Source organism: Nyctereutes procyonoides, unplaced genomic scaffold, assembly GCF_905146905.1.
Source record: "Nyctereutes procyonoides isolate TBG_1078 unplaced genomic scaffold, NYPRO_anot_genome, whole genome shotgun sequence".
In the NCBI taxonomy this organism is placed as follows: Eukaryota; Metazoa; Chordata; class Mammalia; order Carnivora; family Canidae; genus Nyctereutes; species Nyctereutes procyonoides.
In genome coordinates, this window is record NW_026575024.1 from 31,200,505 (window position 1) to 31,221,897 (window position 21,393).

A 21,393-nucleotide genomic window follows, 5' to 3' on the forward strand; every position below is an offset into this window, starting at 1 on the left:
GCAAGTGAACTAGTTCACTTGGGACTGTTTTCGCATTTTGGCAATCTCTGCTTCCTAAAAGCCTCAAGCTATCCTCTGTGCAAGGGCCCTGGGAAGTTACGTGTTGTCATACCCCATTTTACAGATGAGGGGGTAGAGACACTGAGGGACTGAGTGAGTGACTCAAGAGTTGAACACGAAGACTGCATTTGCCACCATGCTACATGGCCTCCCAAGAAAAACAGGGCTGCTCTTTAGAAATTACCAGAAACTGACTTTCTGAAATTGTGATTAACAGTGATTTGCCAATACCACTGCAACTACTTCACATGATTCTGTAAACATATTTTGTGGGGAATCTGTAAAACAACAAAATGCTGATATTTCTAAACCGTTTACTTGTAGTTACTTCATCCTTGTTCCAAATACCCTCACTATAAACAAAGTTCAATTCCCTCAGCATCCCTCACTGAAGAATCCCAATAGTACTGAGGTCAAGTTCAGAATGTACTGGGCATGGGTCCCAGTGCTATCTTACAGATTCATGGTTCATGACTCAAGGCATTATCCTTCTGGTCCTTTCAGAAATAAATCCCTTTGAGTATATTCCAAGATGGGTATCTTGTAGTTAACACCATATTAACCAGCATTTATCATAAGGAGCTCAAGAGTATTAAGAGATACCAGAAGTTTTATATAAAATAAGTATTTGAAAACTAACAGCTCACTATAATTAAGAAAACATGAATATGGAGAATATATGTGGGATGATCTTCTCTGGCCCCTACTCCTCCTCTCCTGCAAGGTTTCATTGTTAATTCAGTCAGGTGTTCAGAGACAGCCTTTCAATGCCCTCTAAAAAGCAAGACCCCCGGGGTGCCTGGGTGGCTCAATCAGTTAAATGTTCACCTTCAGCTCAAGTCATGATCCCAAGGTCCTGGGATTGAGCCCCACATCAGGCTCCCTGCAATGGAGATCTGGTTTTTCCCTCTCCCCCTGCTTGTGTGTGCACTCTCGCTCTTGCTCGCTCTCTTTCTCTCTCACTCATTCTATCTCAAATAAAATTAAAAATTAAAAAAAAGGGGCAAGATCCCAAAGGGCAGCATAAAGTTTTCTTTGCATGAATTCAAGACAGCAGAAGACCGAAATTTCATTTTCTTTTTCTCTAAAACAGAGACAGTGGTAGCACCTCTCTAATCAGGTTTCGGTGAGGGCTAAATGTGACCCGCTCTTTGAATCATACAGCCCAAAGCCTGGACCATTTAGCATCATTCAATACATGGTAGCTCTTCTCTCCAAACTTGTCATTTCATAAAATCAGCCAGTTAAACAGGAAGATACCCTATATCACTAGCATCCAAGGAAATACTAATGTATCAAAGTTTAGACAGTGAAAAAGATTTTCAAACAGGTAAGTGTCTAGCATAAACGAGACAATAGTTCACTAGCCATCAGTAAAAAGTACTGCTATAGATGTTAAAAAGCCTTCAGTGTTAATGCTCCTTGCTATTCATTTCAAAAGATGATCATCATTTCCTGGATAATGGAAGTCTAAAATCATGACAGCCTATACCCTGGAAATTCTGGTGACTCTGATAAAGGACCCAGTATGCATAAATTGGATACTGCTAACAAGGCTGTGAATTCAGAAGTGGACTGCAAGATATACCACTCGGATGCTGAGACCCAAGGAGGCCAGTTGGTCGCTCCCTGCCCAGATCCGTCTCTGTGGGCTGTGTCTCAGCTGCAGAGGTAGGCACTCACATGTCAACATGTCAAAAGCCGCTACTTCAATTCCTGCACTCTGAGGAGCACCTCAGAATCCAATAACACAGGAATTTTAACATCTCAACATGTCTAACTGGCCTCCATAAAATTTATAATCAGTTGACCAAATTTATAATACCTCAACCAAAAAGCAATATTGGTCAAGATGGCCAAAATGGAAAAAAAAAGAAACTACACATATTCCAGAATTTCAATATAGTCTCCTTGTTCTTTATCGTTTTAGTGATTACACTATAAATTTATGGTGCTAATTCCTAAGCTGGGTATTATATTTGCATGTATCAACTTTCTAATAGTCTGTTTCTAGAATATTTAGTGCACATTAACTAAAGTACAACCAGGGGCACCTGGCTGGCTCAGTCAGTAGAGCATGCAGTTCTTGATCTCAGGGTTGTGAGTTCAAGCCCACAGTGGGTATAGAGCTTACTATAAAAAAAAGTACAATACAGTGGTTCTAGAATATAATGCTTCATTACAAAAACGGATTAGATTTTCACAGTGAAAATAAAATGTGCTTTAAAATTTAAAAGTCTACCAAATAGGAGTGGCCTAGTAGCCCAATTTTTTAAGCATCCAGCTCTTGATTTCAGCTCAGATGGTGTCTTGGGGTCGTGGGATCGAGCCCCAAGTCAGGCTCCACACTGATCGATCATGGAGCCTGCCTAAGATTCTCTCTCTCCTTCCCCCTCTGCCCTGCCCTCCTCTCTCTCTAAAAAATAATAAAAGTCTATCAAATAAAACTCAAATGAAATTGAGAAGTCTTAGAGCTGCCATGCAATCTAGAAATACCCTAGAATCAAACTTTTCATGTAATAGGCATAGTGATTGATAAAGATTAAAAAAAAAAAAATCAATCAAGGCATCTAGATCCTCCTTGGGCAGGCCTCTCCTGGCCTCTGTGAATAAAGTCACACAAACTGACCCCAAGGAGATGAGGCAAAAAAAAAAAAAAAAAAAAAAAAAGAAACCTTCTCCCACCTCAGCATATGATTTCCATCATTCTGTTCGTTATCACAGTCTACGTAAGCTATCTAACTGGCTTCTTTTATTCTCATTTACTGCAACAGAGTACGTACAAGGCACAACACTAATATTACCTATGTTATTATTTTGTTTAAACCTCAGAACTGAACAGATGCTGACAATTTTTTCCTCCCATTTTGGAGATGAGGCAACTGATGCCCAGAGAGCTTAAGCAACTCCCTCGGGATCTGGGTCACATTAGCACCCAGACCTGAGTCCAGACTCCAACTCTGAACCACCTCCCCCTCAGCATACTGGCTGAGGCCTTTAAAAACAAAGACTTCTATATAGGTCTCACCTTAATTGCCATCAAGACAATTAAAAATTAGTCACTGCGGGGATCCCTGGGTGGCGCAGCGGTTTGGCGCCTGCCTTTGGCCCAGGGCGCAATCCTGGAGACCCGGGATCAAATCCCATATCGGGCTCCTGGTGCATGGAGCCTGCTTCTCCCTCTGCCTGTGTCTCTGCCTCTCTATCATAAAATAAAAATAAAAAAAATTAAAAAAAAATTAGTCACTGCTACTCCTCATCCATTTCCACCATGAAGAGAACACACCCACTCAGGAGGGTTGACACAAGCCCCCAGGAAGGATAGCCACACCCTGCAGGGGGCCTGGGAAACAGGAGAGGCTGGAGCAAGGAGGTACCTTTTCTGCAATGCCATTTTCTGTCGTGTAGATTGCCATGAGCTCAGTGTCTTCATTGTCCTGCTCACCGCTGGACGTGGCACCTCCATTTATCACCACCTGCCAAGAAACAAAATCATTTACAGGCTGTTTCACTGTATACCATGCACTGCACAGAAACATTCTCCCCAGACGCCTTCTGTAATTTTTCTAACAGACACAAGCTGTGCATTTTTTGCCTACCAAATCAGCCAAGTTTCTAGTTTTCTTAAAGGAAATTCTGGGCACGTGTGCACTGCATCAGCAACTGTGTGTGTGCTTCTGACAGGGGAGAAATATACCACGAGTCTCACAAGGGGAGGCCCGAACTGGAGCACCCACAGAAAGCCAGGGGAGCAGGGCCTGCAGCACCCTCCAAGGCCAAGGAGGCCTGGCTGGGTGCCAAAGCTGTGTCTGAGCGAGGGAGAAGCATCCTGAGCTGCCTTGGTCATGATCTCTCCCAAGTCACATGATGACAACTCTGTGCTGTGGCACGTCTGCCTGCCCCCCTCCCCACCAGCAACTCCGCAATCCTGATCGCCTAAGATGCTGACATTTCCCATCATTGGTTACTGTACAAACTAGCCTCCTGGTACATGTAGGCATTAACAGGTGGCACTGGACAGGCAGCCTGGGGCTATTCATACTGACACAATCTAGTTTCTGGGCCCTCAAGGTAAGGAGAACTTTTTTTTTTTTTAAAGATTTATTTATTCATGAGATACAGAGGAGGAGGGGGAGGGGGAGAGAGGGAGCAAGGGAGCAGCAGGCTCCATGAAGGGAGCCTGACGTGGGACTCGATCCTAGGTCTCCAGGATCAGGCCCTGGGCTGAAGGCAGGGCTAAACCGCTGCGCCACCAAGGCTGCCCAGGCAGAACTCATTCTGAAGAGTGGAGGCAAACCCCTGGGAACCTGCAGATTACCACCCCTTATGCGTGCCCTGGTGAGGCACATGGAATCATCTTAGGTCCTGGAAGCCTGTAGCAAAAATCTTAAAATATTTTACCCTTTAGCCAAACGGCTCCATTTCCAGGAACCCATCTTGAAAAATCAATGCTGAAAATAACTATGCATGAATAATAGCACAACTGCATTTTTAAGGTACAGAGAAAAATCGACAAAGTACATAAAAAGTTTAAAATCTGGGGATCCCTGGGTGGCTCAGAGGTTTGGCGCCTGCCTTTGGCCCAGGAGGCGATGCTGGCGTCCTGGGATCGAGTCCTACGTCAGGCTCCCAGCATGGAGCCTGCTTCTCCCTCCTCCTGGGTCTCTGCCTGCCTCTATCATAAATAAATAAATAAATCTTTAAAAAAAAATTTAAAATCTGGTATTGTAAATAAAATATACTGAAAAGAAGAAAAAGATGAGTGATGGCTTAAAAGAAGGTCTAGCCACAAAGGTCGGCATCAATAGTTTATAAAGAACACCCACAAATCAATAAAACAATCCACAGGAAACGGGCAAATGACAGAGGTCTACAACTCACAGGAAAAAATTTAAATATCTAAAACACATGATAAGCTGTTCAACCTCATCTAAAATTATAGAAAGGAAATTTTTAGGAATTTTCATTTTTTTTAACATAAATTAGGGGGATATTTTAAAAGATGAATCCAGTGTTGACCAAGATGTAGGGAGAAAGCTACCTTGAGTTATCTAAGAGATATGCGGCCCCTTGTGGAGGGTAATTTAGGACCAGAAGAAAAGGGGCATTTTCTTGGATCAAGCAATTGCACTCATAGAAACTTATCTTCCAGGAATATCCACGCAAATGGTATATGCATTCAAGACTGATGACTGATTAAAAAAAAAAAAAAAAAACTGATGACTGATACTTAAAATGCTGAATCCCTGGAAACAAACGTTCATAAAAAAAAAAAGACATTAAACCAATGGAGAAAAAAATAAATACAAACATCGTGAGATTATGGGATATCCATTTCAAAATTAATGTTGGGACGCCTGGGTGGCTCAGGTTGAGCGTCTGCCTTTGATTCAGGGCATGTTCCCGGGGTCCTGGGATCAAGTCCCACTTCAGGCTCCCTGCATGGAGCCTGCTTCTCCCTCTGCCTGTGTCTGCCTCTCTGTGTCTCTCATGAATAAATAAATAGAATCTTAAAAAAAAAAAGTTAGTGAAAAAGATTAAAAAGCCATTAAAAAAGAAAAAAATAATGTGCTGACAAGGAAAGAACTCCCAAAAAATACTTTTTCTTGAAAAAGTCATAAAACAGTAAGTTTAGAATTATCTTAACTATGCTTTTAAAAAAAAATCGTAACAATCTGCCTGTTTGAACACTTGAGAAAGGATGCAGAAAGGCCCCAGACCAACAATAGGAAGGTTGCCCTAGGCACAGGCACTCCTTTGATATTTTCACTCCCAATCCTCCTTTAACATTTGGGTCTTTTATAATCGGCATGTGTTTGTATGTTATTTGTATGCTGCTTTTTTAAACAAACAATAAAAAAGGTGTCCACCAGAATATTAACCATGGTTATCTTTAATCAGGGGGCCATTTTCACCTTTTTCTCCTTCTCTATTTTGGGAATTTCCTATAATGAGGACAACTTCTTTTTACAAGGGTGAAAAAATTATAAAGACTAAAGATCTAATAATAAGCAGCATAGCTCAAACTGAGGAGGTCCAAACACCCTTCAATCCATTTGTTTTTTAATAGTTGAAGAAATCAGTGAAAAATTAAACTTTTCATACAGGTTAATAACCCAAGTGTGAGGCTAATTTTAAAGTATGCCAGAGAGCTCTACCAGGGCAGTATTTCCTTATGGCACTACAGATAAAGATTTCCAGAACTACCTCTTAAGTCACGTGATAGCTTTTGACACAAGTTACCTGGGTTTGGGGCATTTGTTTGCCCGTAAAACCAGCTGCCAGCAAGATGGACTTTCCCAGCCAAGTTCAGGTCCACAACAGGAAACTCTAACTTACTATTAGAACCATGCTCCAAGTCCTAGCACAGCAGTGCTCAGCCCACAGAGACGCCAAGACGTATACACACTCAGGATGAACTCTCTTGTAACAATAATGCTCAGTTACTAAGTCATCAAAGAAACCCAGATCTGATCCAAAGTCCTATCCTGGCTAGAACTCACCTTCATCTGCATTCACCGCCAGCCGCCGCAGGGAACAACTGCTCCGTGGGCGCAGGGCTTCTTTTCAGGGTGATGAAAAGATTTTGGAACTAGGCAGAGGTGATGGTTGCACAACACTGTGAATGTGTTAAATGTCACTGAATCGTTTGCTTTAAAATGGCTAATTTGTGTGAATTTCACCTCGATGACTTTTTAAAATTCATATGCTGGCACCAAACAGGAGCCTTTGGCAGGATTTATTAATTCCCACGCCTTTTTGGACTTATTCCATACACACACTCACCAGGAGATAAGTACCAAAAGATGCGAATGCTTCCCAGCCCAGGCAAAGGCTCACATATTCACTTGATGAACTCCATTGGTGCACCTGCTGTGCCCAGGCAATGAAGAGGCAGTCCTGCACCTCCTCCAAGAGCACTGCCTGGAGTGGGGGGTCAGGCTAAGAAATTCTGACAGGACACAAGGCCCTAGCAGGGAGCCACGGAGCAGCGCCAAGCACAGGCCACTCAGATTGCAATGGGAGAATGGAAGGGCGAGGTGCAGTAAAGGGCACGGCGATGGGAACAGAGGCTGCTACTGGGTACTGAAGACAGTGTTCTGGATAAGGTAGTCTGGTTCAGGAGAGAGCAAGGATGTGGCCCTAATGGCCCCGGAGCCTGCCCAGATGGGAGCACAGCATCACAGCTGCTCAGGGTAGGTGCCCGGCAGGTGGGAAAGTATCCAGGCTACTGTGAGTTCAATTACCTAGGTGCCTGGGTGGATGTCCCCAAGGAGACGGTGCAGGGAAGGGCAGAGAAATAAACTGGTACAAGGGCCAGTTTGGATTTGTAAGCCAATCCAAAGGTGTCTGATTCACAAAAATCAATCACTTACTTTACCAGGCCAGGGCGAGATGTTTACTTAACTATAAATATTATTGACCTAAATAACCTAACCATGATCTCTAACATATTTTCACAGGTCAAGCCATCCTCGGGGACCTCAGAGCCCACCTTCCATCCCCATCAGCTTCCTGTTCCAGAGTTGCACTGCTGCCCTTTACCTGTGCCAACCTCATCCCCAAAAGGAGAACATGTCTAGCTCCAGCACTCCAACAACATCCTGGGGCAATGTAAACAAGCCTGGAAGGCAGGGGGGTGTTCTGGAGCAAGCGGGGGATGAACCAAGTTCCTACCGAAGGGAGAGAGGGGGACCTGGCACCAGAGAAGCAAAGCTGACAGGAGATGGGGACATGCCCACCAGGGTGCCCTCTGACCTGCTGCCTCCACTGTGTGTGTGTGCAGAAAATGACCAAACACTATTGAAAAAACAACACTGGTTTTACTGTTTCCTCTGGTCTATTAAATTAGCTATTCTGATGATCTGTATGTTTTTACAATGGGAAATTTTTAAAAATTAGACGTTAAAATCTGTTCTTCAGGAAAAGCACTAAAAAAAAAACAAAAAAAAAGGAAAAGCACTGACTTTAAAAGGATAAAAATAATGTTGCTGATACTATCAAAGCTTCATATTTTTGAATCTCTAAATATTATTTCAACTGAGAAATAAAACATGACTGGGAAACTTCTTAAATATAATAAGGCAGGTTTTATTTTGTGTTATTAATAGCATGGCAGATAACAGGATCTTGGAATCTTTCATCTTAGGAAACTGATCTAGTATTTAAAAAAAAAAAAAAACATTATTTTTGGGAACAAGATGTCCTTTCTCCCCCCAAAACTATCTGAAAACAGACTTGATGGTTTTAATTTTTTTCTGCCAAACCAATAATGTATAATCACTCCATCAGCTGTGAAGCAAGCAGCTTTTCTCTGCCTACATTTGTCCAGCTGATGGCTGGTTCCCAATTTGCAGGGCTCATGTTGTCTTTGTGTAGGAGGGTAGGTCCACTGCTCAGTAAACACATCTTTCTTACTCGTGTGTTTTATTTCCAGTAAACAAAGATAATAATGCTAAAATGCTGGTTTCTAAACAGTAATCCTGAAATGGTCCAATATATAGGAAGCAGGAGAGACAGAAGAAATAGCAGAAGAGTGTCATGACGAGGGTCAGTATCGCAGCAATGTCATTTTAAACCGTCAGTGAATGAGAGTGAGTGTGAACCAGCAACTGTGGACACCAGTAAGGCGAAGGGTACAGGGACCTGGAAAACCCCATGTTTCTGATCAGAGGTTCAGAACCTATCTGGGGTGGGGTATAAATCACCCACCACTCTCATACATCCAGTAGCTAAGGAGCCATTTTATACTTATTTTCAAAGTAAAAATGAAGTACCCCAAATTAACTGTTGTCTATTTTTTTAATAAGAGAGTAGCACGATTTTTACCCTCCTACACACACACACTTGATTATTTCCTCTAGTATCCATTTCTACAATTAAAGTGTGTTTAAAGAACAGAGGTATCAGGATGCCTATGTGGCTCAATTGTTTAGACATGACTTCTAATAGGTCTGTGGCATTTCTGACCATTGGTATAGCTCAACATAGATAAAAGGGGTGGGGTAGACAGATTCACAAAGAATGTGAACGGCCAAGGAACACAAGAAAAAAGTGTTCCACTTCATTAATATTCAAAACTAATATGTTTTGCAATAATGTTAACATGAATTAAGCTAATATTTACTCTGACAAACACTGAGAAACAACCCAAGGTCCCAATGAAGGTGCAAAAGTCAGATCCACAATTTGCTATTATGTCACAATTCCAAATTATGTTCAAGGGCATCAATATGCCAGGATAGAATACAAAGTTAGTGGACTTTATAAAGCAGTGTGTGCATACAACAGAATTTTGTAAAAGAACTCCCAAATTATTTGTTTCAAATCTCCAGAAAGAAATACACAAAAATAGCATACTGTTTTTCTGGTTGATAGGATTCTAAATGCATTTGTTTTTCCTCTCATCACATCATTCCATAGTTTCTAATTTCCCACAGTGAACATATTTCTCTTGTAAATAAAGAAGTTATATAAATAATGAAACGACAGAAAAGAAACGTAAGTGAACTATAAAAAAAGATAAAGGAAAAGAACACCTCGGTTTTCTTGCTACTTCCATTTTATTCCAACATCACATTTGTACCATGAAGCCTGAGGAGAAACATGGATGCTTTAGAACAGGTAAAATCAGGGTAGTGGGGAAAAGAAGCACTGGGTCAACCTCCTCCTATTGCTTACCTTCCTCCTCAAGTACTGTGTCAAATCCTAACAGGAAAGGAGTCTTTTCTCCATCAGAATTATGGACTTAGATTATAGTAAAGAAATCAATCTGAAATACCTTACCTCTCATTGTCAAAGCCAGGGATCCTAGCTACCTAGCTTAGGTAAATACAGGTTAGGAGTGAACAGAGAATTCAGAGGTAAAAGGTTCAGGAGGTATAAGAGCCTAGAAGAAAAAAAAAAAATCTTTTTTTTTTTTTAATTTTTTTTTTTTATTTATGATAGTCACACAGTGAGAGAGAGAGAGAGGTAGAGACATAGGCAGAGGGAGAAGCAGGCTCCATGCACCGGGAGCCCGACGTGGGATTTGATCCCGGGTCTCCAGGATCGCGCCCTGGGCCAAAGGCAAGCGCCAAACCGCTGCGCCACCCAGGGATCCCCGAAAAAAAAAAAAAATCTTAAGTAGTCTAGGACATAGGCAGGAATGACAGACAGGGCTTGGAAAGGAACAAGGCCGGGAGGCAGGGAGAACAAAGACCCAGATTGATGTGAGGATCCGAAGAACGCAGTGGCCACAGGGATGGCACTGGGGGTGGGGGGGGAAGCCTGGGCAACTGCTTCTGCTGCACTCCCGTCACATCTAGTAAAGCTTGGAGCACAAAGCAAGCCTCAAAAAAAAAAAAAAAAAAAAAAAAAAAACGGAATAGACGGTGTGCTTTCAGGGCCAGATTCTGTGGATCTGGCCACACACAAAGGAGACAATCAGCCGAAACACTCAACTTCATAAACCTTCTCTAGAAAGAGACTGCACCAACTCTGTTATTGTCATCATTTATACCAAACTGTGTCCCAACTAGTAGGTGGTAATTTTTTAATTACAATCATCTCTCATTTAAAACTACCAAAGCTCAGGGGTGCCTGGGTGGCTCAGTGGGTTGAACATCCAACTCTTGATTTCAGCTCAGCTCATGATCTCAAGGTCAAGAGATCAAGCCCGGTATTGGGTGTGGAGCCTGCTTAACATTCTCTTCCCCTCTCCATCTTCACCTCCCCCCCAACTCACGAGCACATGCACTCTCATAAATAAACAAACTACCAAAGTTTTATTTGAATTAAACACTAAGATACTAGGGGTGTCTGGGTGGCTCAGTTGGTTAAGCATCTGACCTCCACTCAGGTAGTGATCTCAGGGTCCTGGGATCAAGGCCCAGGCAGGCCTTGCACTAGGCTCAGTGGGGAGTCTGCTTCTCCCCCTCCTTCTGCCCTCCCCCCACTCATGAGTACGTGCTCTATCTCAAATAAATAAAATCTTTAAAAAAAGAAAAAAGTTGAAATACTAAATACTATCTGAAACGAGAGCATAAAAATTAATTTTTAATAGGGCACCTGGCTGGCTCAGTCAATGGAATATATGCAACTCTTATTTTCGGGGCTGTGAGTTCGAGCTCCACCTTGGGTATAAAGATTACTTAAAAATAAGAACCTTTAAGATAAATATTTAAAATATTTTATTTACTTATTCATGAGACACACGGAGAGGCAGAGACATAGGCAGAGAGAGAAGCAGACCCCCTACTGGGAGCCCAATACTCAATCCCAGGACCCTGGGATCACAACCTGAGCAAAAGGCAGATGCTCACCCGCCGAGCCACGCAAGCATCCCTAAAATTATTTTTCTTAGTATTTATGAGAGAGAGAAAGCATGAACGGGGGAAGGGCCAGAGGGAGAGGGAGAAGCCTACTCTCCACTGAGCCAGGAGAGCCTGCCACAGGATCAATCCCAAGACCCAGATCATGACCTGACCCAAAGGCAGACCCTTAACCAAATGAGCCACTCAAGTGCCCCTTTTAAATTAATTTTTAAGACAAACTCTAGAAAGAAGGGAAGGAATCTTTTATACCATGCATCAAAATAATTTGGATCCCATTTTTTCAGGGTTTTTACTTCAAAGCATGTATCAACTGATCCCCCCTTTCCAACTGATAGACTTTAAACAGAAAAGGCTGCTCGTCTTGGCTATTCAATTTTGACCTGTTAAGAGCATTCCCTCCCTAATCAAGGCCACTCTGCAGTAGATTCAAGCTCCTACAGAAGAATGGAATTCAACCAACTCTCCTGGGAAACTGCAGCAAACACTCTCTTCCTCATCTGACCATTCTCAGAATTACACATTGTCGATCCCAAGATCTAATTATTCTTCAAAAAGAGAACATTTCCTAAGATACCTATTATTACCAACCATACAGCTGAGACTTTGGGTTTTAAGATCTAACGACTCAGAGCCCTCTATTTTAGAATGCACAAGAAGAGACTCCATGGCACCTCGCATTTAACTCATAAGAATGAGTCTTCTTATGTCTTCTATGCTTCCATGCTGGCTTTTAAACAGAAACATTTGCACCAAATCTTCTGCCTTCTTTTCACTGCTGAAGATGAGCCTATTCAAATCTGCCATCGCAAGGTCAGAGGCTTTGAGGAATCACAGCTACTTTTTTTTTTTAAAGATTTATTAATTAATTCATGAAACACACAGACTGAAAGAGAGAGGCAGAGACACAGGCAGAGGGAGAAAGCAGGCTCCTTGCAGGGAGCCCCATGTGGGACTCGATCCCAGATCCGGGGATCAGGCCCCGAGCCCAAGGCAGGAGCCCAACCGCTGAGCCACCCAGGTGTCCCATCACAGCTACTCTTATATGAATTCTTTGCCCACCCCTCCCCATGTCTGCCAAGATCTTTTCAAGAATAAGAGGCAAGAGAAGGGAGGAAAGGGAGGAGAGATGGAACAGGAAAGAGAAAAGAGTGGCAGTCTTACACAGCTCGACTCTGAGCTGCTGGCCCCTGACCCAATACGTCTGGCTGGACCAGGGCTCTTTATCTGACTGCTGTATCATGACCTCCTTTCTTTTATGTATAGGCTTTCTCACAATCCATCATCTTCTTCTATTTAAGGTTTAAACTTTCCTTCCTTTACCAAGAACCTGAAAGACAAGGATGATGTCTTTACTGATGCTGATAAAATCCCCCAAGTCAATAGCCAATAAGGAAAGCCCTCCATTTTTCTAGTTCGCTGGATTACAGAAGTGGTCAAATTTGGCATAAATCTAAAGAGAAAAACTGACTTTAGTAACTACAAAGTGGAAGGGAAGCGACCCAACTATATTTTCTGATCACTTTCATAACCTTCCAATTCAGAAATATTCCCTTTTAAATGCCTTGCTCTATTTTCCACATTTCCTAATGTGAACATGTATGAGCAGGGTTTTTCGTGTTTTCAGGCTTAACACACAAAAAAGTCTAACCACATGGAAGACTTTTCTAAAAGTTTCTCTGAAAGAGCTAAAATGTTTTCAGCTTGATATAGTTATGTTTGGTTGTAATCAAGGTCACCATAAGATTATCCAAACCAGGACCCTTGTAGGAGTACAGGGAAACTGGATCGATGTGTATACAGAACAAGAGATCCAAGCCAGTACTGCCCCAGCACAAACCTGAACATTAGAGAGCCTGTGCATGACCCTCTTACAAGCCTCTCCTGCCTAGTAACTTAGGAACCGGTTTTCTGTGCTACAAGATGCCAACGCAAACAGCATTTAGAGCATATTTCAGCTAGTCACTGCACTAATGCAGCAGGACCTGTGCCCTGGCTGACAGAAGAGGACATGGCTATGCTGTTCTTCAGCTGAATGGCCCTAGGTCTTCCTCCTCTTGACCTGCTTTACTGAGACATTTTTCAGGACCTTGAGGTCATCTCCCCTGAGAATCTCCGACAGGCCAGGCCCACTACTATAGACATGGCTGGGCAGGGATCCCTCAAGGGTGCTCTCACAGCACATCATGCTGAATTCAAACCCTGACACTTAGGGTTTGATTGCAGACTTGCCATCTCTCTCCTACTGGGCTGTAGCAGCTTGTTACCAAGTCTGTGTGGTGCCCACCCACTGGGAGCATGATGCGTTCCTACCATTATATGGTTCTGAAGAAAATAAGCTAAGGGAAACAAATTATGGATTTGTATGAATGAGGAGTTTTTCTCCCACCCTTCCATAGAACTGAACCTAATGAAGCTACTTCTCAGTCCAGAACCCTAATGTCTCCAGACTAAAGGATGTACTTTTGGAACCTCAAGAGAGAAGACCCCAATAGTCTCACAGGGTCAATTAGAAAGAGAAGACACAAAACCTTAAGGAACCTTAAACACTACTGCCAGCTATGAACCTGGCACTACAACGCCGACGTGCTGAAACGGGCTGTACTATAGGTGGACCTCTGCCAACATTAAGTTCAGGTTATTAACTTGGTTTCCCCTGACACCCCCTCCAAGTTCAGATGACACAAGAGCTCCCCACACAGAACTGCAGACCTTGTCCTGGCTGTCCTTCCTGGCCTAAGAACTTAGAGTATAACAGTTCTTCAAGACTTTTTGCTATTTTTCTGGTTCTACTTTCTTGCCACCTGACCTTCACTCATATTACACATTTCCTAGTTGCCTTTAAAAGCACACAAGTTTGCCTATCAAGATTCCTGTGGGATAAGGAGATCTTTTGTTATGTTTCTCTTATTTAATATCAACTCTGATCACACAATCTAACTTCTGCGAATGCTAGAGCTTTGCAAAGCTCTTGTTCTCAAATGTGATCTACTCATCACTCTTCTTCTACATATGAATTTATTCTTTTTCTTTTTCAAGTACTGTCATGGATTTTGTTTTACTTTGTTCAAAGAAACTAATTTCTGGAGTGCCTGAGTGGCTCAGTGGGTTAAGTGTCCGACTCTTGATCTTGGCTCAGGTCATGATCTCAGGGTCCTGAGATCAAGCCCTGTGTCATCAGGCATGGCACTAGGCATGGACCCTGCTTAATAGTATCTCTCCTTTTCCCTACCCACGCCTACTCACACACTTGCATGCACTCTCTAATAAAAATAAAAGATGAAGAAATCCTGACTCCCTTTCCATGCTGAGTTTCTTAAAAAAAAAAAAAAAAAAAAAAAAAAATCAGATTCTGCCACATTTGAGGAAGTTCTCATCCAACATAGGATGCAAAAGATCTCCAATGATAAAATCCCCAGCACGTGGCCACCAAAACCCACCCTCTTACCCTGGGCAACCTGCAACAGCAAACCCTCCCCCAAAACTGGTTTGAGGAGCAGCCAGCTGATTCCTGCTGTCCCAGTTCCCTGCACTCCAGAGCACCAGTCTCTAGCACCATAATAGCCAACAGCCTAAGCCCTAATTGCTAATTCCAAAGCAAATATGAAAATAAGAGCCTTCATTTTAGCATCTAGCAAGATCGTGACCAGCAAGTAAAAAGAGATGGGCTAACCAGTTGCCTTGTGTCATGTGGCTTAGCAGCTACCGTATTGGGCAGAACAGCTCTAGAGAAAAAGAAATACCATTTTCCAGTGCATTGAGGGCCCATGCTCTAAGGACAAGAGAAAACAAAAACACAATCAGAATCACCAAGGTCAGGAATCCCTGGGTGGCCCAGTGGTTTAGTGTCTGCCTTTGGCCCAGGGTGTGATCCTGGAGATGCGGGATGGAGTCCCACTCACATCAGGCTCCCTGCATGGGGCCTGCTTCTCCCTCTGCCTGTGTCTCTGCCCCTCTCTCTCTGTATCTTTCATGAATAAATAAAAGCTTTACAAAAGAGAGAGAGAGAGAGAGAGAGAGAGAGAGAGAGAGAGAGAGACAGAAAAAAGAATCACCAAGGTCACCAGATGCTTACAGTGACAAGGAGCTGGAGGCAAGAAGACACCCAGCCTCCTCTTCCACTTTTTATTCCCACCAGAGCAGCAGCTACAACAGCTCAATCACCACCCATCCCAACTCCCTTTTTCTTTTTTTTTTTTTTTTTTAAAGACCATGCCCAGGAACATCTGTCAAACTCAGAAGATCAATGTACACTGTACCTGTCACCAGTGTTGTCTGTGTGCAGCTCCTGCCTTACTCACCCAGAGCTGAGCTAGCTAGGCCAAGAGACTGTGTGATCCAACAGATGTGAACTTTACTTAACATACAGTACGAACTAAACACTTATGTGCATTTCACCTTCCCACAGAACCACTAAGAGAGTTCTATGGCTACTTTTAGCTCTAAGGTTGCCCAATTCTATGAAATTACTGTCTAGACTCGTGGGCCAAATGAGGAATAGGGAGACACAGATGAACATCCCAAGAGCAGAGAGGCAGTGACCAAAATAATCCTACCAGTTGGACAGTGGAGAGACTACCTCCTCTCTAGCCACTAGACTGTCCTGTTAACAAGCAAGCCATGCAAAAACGGTCTTCTGTCTCACTCTAAGTTTTCTAAGGGACAGCAATCTCACTACTGATTAAATATGGGCAGTACAGTGTTCCTATTTTTATTACAAAATATTTCCTATCAAAACTTTCTATAACCCCAAATTCAATCACATCAACTATTTCTTTACAAACATTCTTTGACAGACTTTTGCTGTTCATCTGTTTTCCTTCTCTGCTTTCTCATAAGCTCCGCAGGAGTTTGTGTGAACACACTTCCTGACATCCCTGCTTCCAAGTCATCCTGGTGGTTCATGTGCTGACCCTTCCTGGCCTCTTCCCCTGGCATTTCTCTCCTGCCAGCAGCTTGATCCCATGAGGCCAACTCTATTACTCTTTCTCACTCCTTTTTGACGCTTACCATTATAGCCCAACACAAGGCGAAAAATTCTGCAAATTCCCGAAAGAAACCACTGTACTGTTTTTGTTTTTTTTGTTGTTGTTTTTTTTTGTACTGTTAAACCGACTTTATATTCACATTATATTTACACTCAACTACACATCATGTCCATGTTCTTAGCTCCCAGGTACTTGGAGGGACTCCTAGTGAAGATGGATCTGGAAGCTAATGCTCTGAGGAACAGTCCTTCCCAGCCCCACTCCTATAAATAATGGTAGAGGAGGAAACCCCAAAACAGATAAAACTTTGTCACAAGAAACAAAGTAACAAATAGGCTGACACTGGGCCCCATGAGGCTCTGAGCCTCGCAGCCTCAGTCAGGCAGCCCTCAGCACCAGTGGGGAGACAGGGACTTGCCCCCACCCCCAACAAGGGGGATGAGAACCAGGTCCAGTGCTCAGAGCTAGGGTCCAGCAGTTCATGTCGTGGTTGACACCACTGAGGCAGAGAGTTAGATCTTTGCTGTTAAAATCCAGTTCTGGACTGGGTCCAGGAAGGGAGAATGAGAAACCACAGCAACACAAGTGGGGGAATGGGGGGTGGGGGGGTGTACAGAGGGAAGAAAATCTCAGAAGAGATTTGTCAGATAAAAAGAGAACAATTGAAGAATTACTTTAAAATAAGTACTAGAAGGATACCTGGATGGCTCAGCTGTTGAGCATCTGCCTTTGGCCCAGGGCATGATCCCGGAGTCCCGGGATCAAGTCCCACATTGGGCTCTGGGCACAGAGCCAGCTTCTCTCTCTCTGCCTATGTCTCTGCCTCTCTCTCATCTATGTCTCTCATGAATAATTTTTTTTAATCCTAAAAAAAAAAAAAAAGTACTAGGGTCCTCAGTGACTTAAATGAAGAAATATTTTTAAACAACACAAACACATACATACAAGAAATTAAGAACGAAAAATAGGCAGGCATGAACCAAATAGAAATAAGAATTATAATCCCTGCAACAAAAATTCAACATAAACACATGACTGTCCACAAGGAATTAATAAACTGGAAAATAACACCAGGGAATCCATCCAGAAGTTAGCACTAGAAAAAGATACCCAAACCATGAGAAAGCAGTTAAAGAGAAACAAAGATACTGAAAAACTCTAGTGTGTAATTAAGAGGTTCACCCAATAGTTGACAGCAAAATATAGTTATTTTCAGATGTACAAAGACAAAGGTAGTGATCGTTCACACACAGTGTTTTGTTTTGTTTTTTAAGATTTTATTTATTTATTCATGAGAGAGAGAGAGAGAGAGAGAGAGAGAGAGAGAGAGAGAGAGAGAGAGGGAGGGAGGCAGAGACACAGGCAGAGGGAGAAGCAGGCTCCATGCCGGGAGCCTGACGCGGGACTCGATCCTGGGACTCCAGGATCACGCCCCGGGCCAAAGGCAGGTGCTAAACTGCTGAGCCACCCAGGGATCCCCAGTGTTTTGGTTTTTGTTGTGTGGTTTTTTTTTTTTTTTTTTTTTAATGAAAAGTGAGTGAAGAGGAAGGTAGAAGGAAATCAAAACAGGGAATAAGTATGAAAACGGACAGTATATGCTGTGCATTCAACTAACTGCAAAGTTCATAATTTGAGTATGAAAACAAGTCAACCTAAAACTCTTACCCATAATTACGGGGGGGGGGGGTGGAGAAGGCAAGCTCGTGTTCATGTCAAGTGGACAGTAAGGGTGGAATGGTTTGCTGGGCTCTTAGGCAGCAGGACAGACAAATCAACACTCAGGCATGAAGGCTTCCTTTTCACTCTTTAAAGATGATCTAATTTAAACTTGGAAAACCAATTTGCCTCTGCCTCCAGAAAATAGTAACCCTAAGCCTTCAACACAATAGAAAATCCAGTTTAAAAATTTCACTTTATAGGAAGAAAGAAAACAGTGATGCCAGTTGTAAAACCAATGGGACACCTCTCTGTGAATCAATAGGGTAAAAATCAAAATGTGAATGCCAGTCAAGTCAATGTACTTAAGGATACATGTTCACACTCTTCTTGCAGAATAATGCCACAGTGAGGCAAATTCCAGGACCATGCTTTAGGGAATCCTAGAATGATATTCTTGCCCTGAACCTCATTCCCAGTATTAAAAGAAAAACACCTGGAGGGATGTTTTCTCTAAAGAGCTTTTTCCTTTTTTGAACCAACACTTTAGGTAACTTTATACACATCAAATCATAATTCTGCATCTGGAAAAGTATCAGCATTGACTATAACAAATGTGTGTTATCAGCCTTCTCTAACTGGTAACACTTGTTCAGGTAAAACTACATTTTGGATGCTGCTGCCATAATATAAACCATGGACTTTTGGGGTTCCAAGTGGTGAGTCATTCATTCATTCATTCTTCTACCTTGCAAGGTAAGTCTGAAGTTGGGTTTCTGGTTATTTCATTAGAACATAGTTTTAGAGGGAGAATTAAGCTTTCAGCATCCTCCAGTACACAGTAAGCATGGGGCTGGTTTTACAACATTCACAACAGTGTGTGTTTCCTTCCTGGAGTTAATCCCATCAGGTGACTCCACACAGCAGAGCCAAAACCAGTCAGCCAACGGAGTTCCCAAAGACTAGCTCCCATGAAAAGCATTTGGTTCTCAGATGCCTTAACCTTCAGGGAAAACAGAGGAGTATTAAAGCTAATCCTATGTTGATTCGATACGGAAAGTACTTGAGAGTCAAGGGGAGAGAAAGAAGGGAACAACAGAATTACCGGAAGAGTAAAGAAAGCAGGGTGCTTTGCTTCATCTTCGTATTTGCCTTCAGTTGAACTTCCAGCCTCCATGGATTTGGACGTAGTGTTCTTACCAATACCCATCATTAAGAGGAAACAAGCAGTTCAGCCGCTGGATTGAAGTGGCTGGAGGAGAAGGCTTGTGCAGGCGCAGAGCCCAGGATCTGAGCTGGCTCTTCCAGTGCCCAGAGGGCCCGATGCTCAGGCAGAGAGGAACCCCATAAGCGCCATCTCTCAGCACCTAGAGAGAGAGGAAGCAGCCAAATCACCACAAACAGCACAGGACACACGTTCACTGCATTTCCTGCGGAGAAGTCAGAGTATGCATTACATCCAAACAGCAAAGAAAGCACATTACTTAATCATACTTTAAGTCCCCCATCTCCGGTTAATCATGCAGATTCTGAGCTGCCCCCTCAAGGGGACCACTGACTTGGGCCATCAGCAATACCTAAGTACAAGGATGGAAAGGCCACACAGGGATTTCTCTGACACGCACTAGGGTCCAGCTCTCACAGCCCAGCACTCTCCAGCAGAACCTGCTGCAGAGATGAAAATGTTCTGCATCTGCCCTGTCCGAGCCAATCTCACTACCTACGAGGCTGTAGGGGAAACCCATTTTTACTTGTATCTAATTTTAATTAATTTAAATTTAAATAGTCACGTGTGACTAGCAGTAACCATATTAGACAGTGAATGCAGTTATAGCTAATATACTATGATTGCATGGATATTAAAGTTCTGAATTCCCTATAGGTATCCAATTATAGGCAGGGGAAGGCACTCAAGAACATTTAAAAAAAAATAGATAAATAAAACCAACCTAGGATTAAATGACCACACAAAGTTCCTAGAATGGATCACAATGACCTTTAAATGGGCTAGAAGAATGCCACACAAAACATAAAGCCAAAACATTCTGTATTCATCAAATAACATAAAGAAGAAACCAGAAAGACAAAATAGAAAAGGAGGTAAAATGTCAAAAGGGGGGAGGGAAAAGGAGAACAAAATGGATCTGGAACGTTCCAAGATGTCAATGAGGAAAAGTGCAATGCTCCAAGCTAAGAGAAATTCTAAGCAAAAGTCAGGAGTAGGAAATTACTGAAACAATTCTATGCAGCCAAGTTTCAATGAAGAAGAAAATTAAAAACTCAATTTCAAACCAAAGTATGACTTGGACAATAAAAGAGATCCACCCAAAAATTAATAAGCATTTGGGGAATTCTGGCTTCCAAAAATGAGAGGACATAAAGGATCCCTACAAGGGTTGGCACATGTACAATAAAACATGCCTAAGTATGCTCAAAGTTTTATTAAAAAGAAATATATACCACAAGCAGGTAGGGGTGAGAAAGGACAGAACATTCATCAGAATGATGTCGGATCTCAGCACCAATTAATGTCCCACTGAGAGTGAATAACCCAGCCAAGCTATCCTGTACGTGTGAAGATAGACCTACCCAAAGCTTAGAAATACAAATAGGAAACCTGTTCGAGGAAGTCTGCCAGGGACTCTTTCATTCAACAACGACTGGATGAGCCAGAGGAGAAACTGAAATACAGACAAATAAGAAAAAAGAAATTATACAAAATTTGGGCGTTCAGTAGGTAGAGCACAAAAAGGGAAGCCGAAAGAAACAGGTGCCCAAACATCATGTTGCCTTAAGTAGAACATCAAACATTTTTGATGGACTCTTCTAGTTTAATGTTCATGTGCATTTTGCATTCTTGGTTACATCATACCCATGCCTGTTTAAAGCAGTAGCTCTCAACCAGAAGTGATTTTCCCTCCAGGGGACATTTGGCAAAGCCTGGAGATATTTCTGGTCATCAAATCAGGGAAGAGCTACTAGGATCTAACAGGTAGAGACCAGGAGTGCTGCTAAACATCCTACAATGCATGGGATAGATTCCATAATAAAGAACAACCTGAAAAAAATAAAGAACCTGGCCACAAATGTGAATAGTATCAAGGCTGAGAAACCCTGGTTTAAAAACACCCCCCCCCAAAAAAATAAAATAAATAAATAAAAACATCTCCCTCCTCCAAAAATGATATACCCCATGTGCCATGTGGATCCTCAGCACAAGAACAAGGGATTCATGTTCCAGTTTGGGAAGCATATCCCCAGACAGAACTCCGTAAAGGAGTAAGTCTATGAGACTTACTGCAATTCTGTGACTTTTTAAATAATTTTCCTTTTATTATAGCAGGGATGAGCGGGCTATATTTTTCCTTATTCATTTC

The 21,393-nt window shown here is 42.5% G+C and overlaps 1 protein-coding gene across 11 annotated transcripts in view; it reads right to left on the reverse strand.

Moving 5' to 3' along the window:
* The window catches only part of SLC23A2 (solute carrier family 23 member 2), a 135,114-nt gene that overhangs the window by 55,081 nt on the left and 58,640 nt on the right, over positions 1-21,393 (reverse strand). For 9 of the 11 annotated variants that reach the window (XM_055302060.1, XM_055302077.1, XM_055302011.1 and 6 more), the window contains 2 exons: positions 19,122-19,383; positions 3,438-3,536 (listed from right to left, as the gene is read on the reverse strand). In XM_055302060.1, coding sequence (XP_055158035.1) covers positions 3,438-3,536; positions 19,122-19,229 — 207 coding nt within the window. In that variant the 5' untranslated portion in view covers positions 19,230-19,383. Of the gene's footprint in view, positions 1-3,437; positions 3,537-19,121; positions 19,384-20,605; positions 20,698-21,393 lie in introns of all 11 variants that reach the window. The other 2 variants (XM_055302032.1, XM_055302022.1) reach the window with 2 other exon arrangements.